General features: G+C 51.0%; 1 protein-coding gene across 1 annotated transcript; it reads left to right on the top strand.

Moving 5' to 3' along the window:
• Nucleotides 1–1,078: 1,078 nt before the first annotated feature.
• On the top strand, nucleotides 1,079–3,299 carry MRPL28 (mitochondrial ribosomal protein L28). Its single transcript, XM_054993623.1, has 5 exons — nucleotides 1,079–1,433; nucleotides 1,646–1,798; nucleotides 1,956–2,090; nucleotides 2,605–2,691; nucleotides 2,965–3,299. The coding sequence occupies exons 1-5, from the start codon at nucleotides 1,140–1,142 to the stop codon at nucleotides 3,058–3,060; spliced, it is 765 nt and encodes a 254-aa protein (XP_054849598.1). The 5' UTR covers nucleotides 1,079–1,139; the 3' UTR covers nucleotides 3,061–3,299.
• Nucleotides 3,300–4,618: the final 1,319 nt, after the last annotated feature.

The raw sequence follows: 4,618 nt of genomic DNA on the forward strand, positions 1-4,618 counted from the left end.
ACAGTGGGAAAGGCTCTGCTTTTGTTTTGGAGGGGGGGAGTACAGTCCTCTACAGTCCTCTTGTGATGGTACTCTTTCAGAAGTCTCCCTAGGGGGTCATGCTGTGGAGCCATTGTCCTTTGTCTTGGTGTTGGCCTCCACAGTGCTTGTCAAATTCTCCCTCCTCTCTGTCAGTCTCCATTGCCTCAGCATCTGCTACAGATCCTGGCTGAGGGGAAAATGCCTCGCTGGCTTCGTTAAAGCTTCATTTCTATGTGGCCCCCAAAATGCTAGGATCCTCTAGACCTCTGGCTGGCCATGGGGGCGGGGGGGAGGCTACAAACCTGAACTACACATGTCCAATTCTAATGACCTTTGGGCATCTCACAGAATCCTGGATTATCTTGTTGGCAAGAATCTTGGACTAGGCTCCTGTTTTGGAAGAAATGCTTAGGCCTACTTGCTCTATCACCATAACTTGGATAGCCAAGGCCGAACCCTCTGTTCCTCTCTTCCCTTGAAGATCCCATGAAGGGTCGCCATAAATTGGCTGCCATTTGACTGCGCTTTGCATACAACTAGTCTCTGCTTAGCAAAAATCTGGATGAGGAATAATATAACTTCTTATATACTGCTCTTCTAGACAGATTAGTACCCCCCCCCTCAGTATCGTGAACAAAGCCAGTGTTGTTATCCCCACAATACAAATGGAGTGCTGAGGATAAGAGGAGCGGCTTACCCAAGGCCACCCGCTGAGCTCATGGCAGTAATGGGAGTCGAACCAGTAGAGTGCTGATCTGCAGTCCAACTACTTTATCAGTTCTAAAGCAGCAACCAACGAATGTCTGACACTTCCCTCCTTGAGAGGGCCAGACGGGTTCTTGTGAATGCCCTTTGCTCCGTGATGGAGACGGAACTATGCCGGTCAGAGGGGATGACTGACAGAAAGAAGCCGCCATCTGGGCCCTGTTCTCCCGGGGGCGGGACCCCGGGGCTGGAGGGGGTTCGCGTGCTGCGGGTCTGCGCCTACTCATGCGAACCAAGTAGCGTCCTTCCGGGGCCCGTAGCAACGGGTGGGGTGGGGTGTCGGCCGGAAAAGGCGGGCACATCGGCTTCCGCTTCCGGCGCGGAGGCGGGCTGGCCGGGTGAAGGAGAGTGCCATGCCGCTGCTCCGGGTCCCGCCGCGGCTGTGGGAGACGCTGCGGTTGCAGCGCGGCATCTACGCCCGTCTGCCCGAGCACTACCTGCGCGCGCTCCGCGAAGACGCCGCCGCCCCGCCGCCCGCCGCGCACTGGAGGCCCAGCGCGATCCCGCGCGTCCTCGACCCGGCCACCGGGCGGCGCCAGCGCGTGCAGGACGTCCCCATTCCCGTGTACTACCCCCGCGAGAGCCAGGAGGGCCTGTGGGGCGGGGAGGGCTGGGTGATGGGCTTCCGGTACGCCAACAACAACAAGGTACGGAGGAGGCAGGCGAGGGAGGGAGGGAGGTTACCAACCTCCAGGTGCAACCTGGAGGTCCCGCCCCCGGGAAACGGAAGGCTCGGAGGACGGAATCCATGGCTTTATACCCCGCCCTTCCTGGGTTCCTTCCACCCCCAAATCTCCAGGAATTGACAAGCCTAGAAAGCGGTGAGGTGACAGTGGCCTGATTCTTTTCTCCCGCGAAGCTCTCACCCCGTGTGAAGAAGATTTGGAAGCCACAGCTCTTCTATCGGGAGCTGTACAGCGAGATCCTGGACAAACGGATCACCGTCACCGTCACCATGCGGACACTGGACCTGATTGATGCTGCCTTTGGCTTTGACTTTTACATCCTGAAGGTCAGTGGCTAGGGACCTCTTGGGGGACATCGCCAAGTGATCCATTTAGATGCTGGACATGGTGTGGCATGGAAGAGATGCTCTGCCCCACACTTCAGCCATCGACATGGCTTTTGGGGAGCTCCTTTTATGGTAACTGCTTTCTATAACCCCACAGACTCCCAAGGCAGAGCTGTGTTCCAAACTGGGCATGGATTTGAAACGCACCATGCTGTTAAGACTGGCTCGCAGAGATCCTGCTCTCCATCCAGATGACCCTGCAAAGAGAGAGGCAATTTATGAGAAATACAAGGTGGGAAGATTAAAGTGTTGGTAGGCTGTCAGGCTTGCTGTTCATGGGTCTTCAGTGTGCTTATCTAGGAGCTGCTGCGGATGGATTACGATCAATATTGTATGTTTGGACTGACAAACAAAGTTGTTTGGCGAGTAATTGTGTTTGTTGGGGCTAGTCTTGCTCTCCATCTTCCACTCCTGAAACTGTTGTCCAAAGTGTGCTGTTGAAAGCTGTGTGGCTCAAGGAAAAAGCAGAGCAAGCAGCAGCTCTGTTCTGAACCGGCATTGCTCTCTTAGCTGTGGGTCATCCAGCTCTTTTCCCTCTCACTGTTCCAAAGTTTGGGCTCCTGGAACCAATCCAAAACTATTCTGAGTTTGTAACCGGACGTTGCTTTAGCAGCCACCTTGAGCCTCAACAGACATGGTGGCATGTCACTGTTATAAAGAAATAATGCTGTGCCAGTGTGATCTGGGCTGCCTTCTGTCAAGGCTTTCTCCTGGGTACTGCTATTGCATGTTTCTTTTACTCACAGGAGTTTGTCATCCCAGAGGAGGAGGCAGAATGGGTTGGGCTGAGTTTGGAAGAAGCCGTAGAAAAGCAGCGGCTCCGAGAGAAGAAGGTCTGTTCTGGGCTTGGGTATCTCATGGGGTGATTCAGGTGGCCCCTGTTCCCTTTGGGTTGTTAGTGGCTGGCTTCTCCCAGAGATGATGGATGAGCCATTCCTTGCCTTTGGGGCATCTGTCAGCTGCCCCAGTGCTGTGCAAAGTAGCATCTGTTGCATCAAGATAGCCTTTCTGTTGTTGAGGTATGTCTTCTCGGATCTACTTCATTCAGTTCTCCTGTGGTGATTTGGGAAACTTATTCTCTTCTGTGTTCTGTGTTTGTCTTGCAGGACCCAATTCCCCTTTTCAAAGTCTATGTAGAAGAACTGGTGCAGCAGCTCCAAGAGCAGAAACTATCTGAATCAGCCAAAGAGCAAAAATCCTGACAAGGAATGGGTGGGGAGGTTGTCTTGAAAACCTTCTCTTTGAGCTCATGTTAAACCACAAAATGAGATGTCTCTTGCCTGGATCATGTTGGAATTATTCACATGAAGAAGAGGAATGGCTATGTTTTGTGTCAGACTGACAAATGGGGTCTGCTGGTATGTTGACTAGGGGAGGGCCTGGAGTTCTTGTCCATTACGAAAGCTTTTGTATCACACCAATAAAGAGATATAAGTGCTCATTTCATGGCTGAATGTTTTTTCTTGAATTTAACTTGAGAGCCTGTACCCACAGCTGTCCTGTGTACTGCAAACCCTTATGTCATCTTGGAGACTGGCAGTAAACTCTTCATGGGATTCCCAGGCACAGATTATCAAGGCAGCCACTTGAGGCTTCCGGAAGCTCTTCCATTCCTAACTGAGCACCTGTTGCCAAGAAAAGGTGGTCTCTGTGTCAAGAATAATTTTAGTTAATAATAAACGCAAAGCAGTTTCCTGTTTGCAAAGAAGTAACAGTAATGCTTCCAATGCTTTCAAATTGCTGTTGTCTGGGCTTAAAATACATTTCATTGTGTCTTGGCCTACTGTGGGGACAAACCTCACTGTCACTTGGTGGTGACCATAGAAGCCATCTCAGTGGATGGGACAAGGTAAAGCATCTCTTGCGTAAAGGCTGAAACTGTTTGAAGTTGTGGCAGGCAAGTCACGTATTCAGACTCTGCTCCCTATATGTTTTATGAAAGTGACACCTTATAAAAGAGGGGCATGAGGGTAGTGCATTCCCTCCATTGCTCGCTCTGATGCTCCTGAGCAGGGTTTGACAGATAGAGCCAGCCAGTTTCTCTGAGCTACATTGAATCTCAGAGTGAAGGTTGGCTAACGCCATTGGTGAGAGACAGAGAGAGTGTGTCCATTTATTGAATCACAGCCATCTGTGTTGATGACTGTGGGAGCATCTTGGTGCAATCAATTTAATGAAGAAAAGCTGTCATTTGTGCAGAGCCTCTGAGTAGCCTTCACAGAATGATGCTGGTCTCTGATGTCCTGAGGAATAGTCTCCCTTTACCCTTTCCATCATCTCCTTTGATCATGGCCTTTCACGTAATCTTGAAAAGCTTAAAAGATTTCTTCATAAGGAGATCTTTCATCTTTGTTTCTCCTTTTTTTTGTAACTTCTCTGTTGCGCTATCTGTTGGGAGAAGGGGCAACCAGAACTGTGCCTAGTTCTATATGTGGCCAGCAGTAGACGGCCTGTGTTGTGATTCTCCAGATAGTCAGCATGTATGTGGCTGACATGGCTTCTGTGGGTGCAGCCTGCATTGGATGGATGCTTCAGCTCTCTCCTGTGGAAGCCTCATTTCATCCTGCTTCTGATGCAGATTCCAGCTGACTTTTGTGTGGGTTGCTTTTGACATAGGTGTAATGGTAAGGGGGTATGGCCCTTACTTTAAATATGTTGGGCTGTTGCCTCAATCCTCGTAGGCTTGGGAAGGCTGCCAGGCAGGGTCTAGATGGGCCACTGCGATAGGCAGCTGCTTCTACTTGCCATGCAGCAGTTCAT

The sequence above is a fragment of the Eublepharis macularius genome, chromosome 12, assembly GCF_028583425.1.
Source record: "Eublepharis macularius isolate TG4126 chromosome 12, MPM_Emac_v1.0, whole genome shotgun sequence".
Taxonomy (NCBI): Eukaryota; Metazoa; Chordata; class Lepidosauria; order Squamata; family Eublepharidae; genus Eublepharis; species Eublepharis macularius.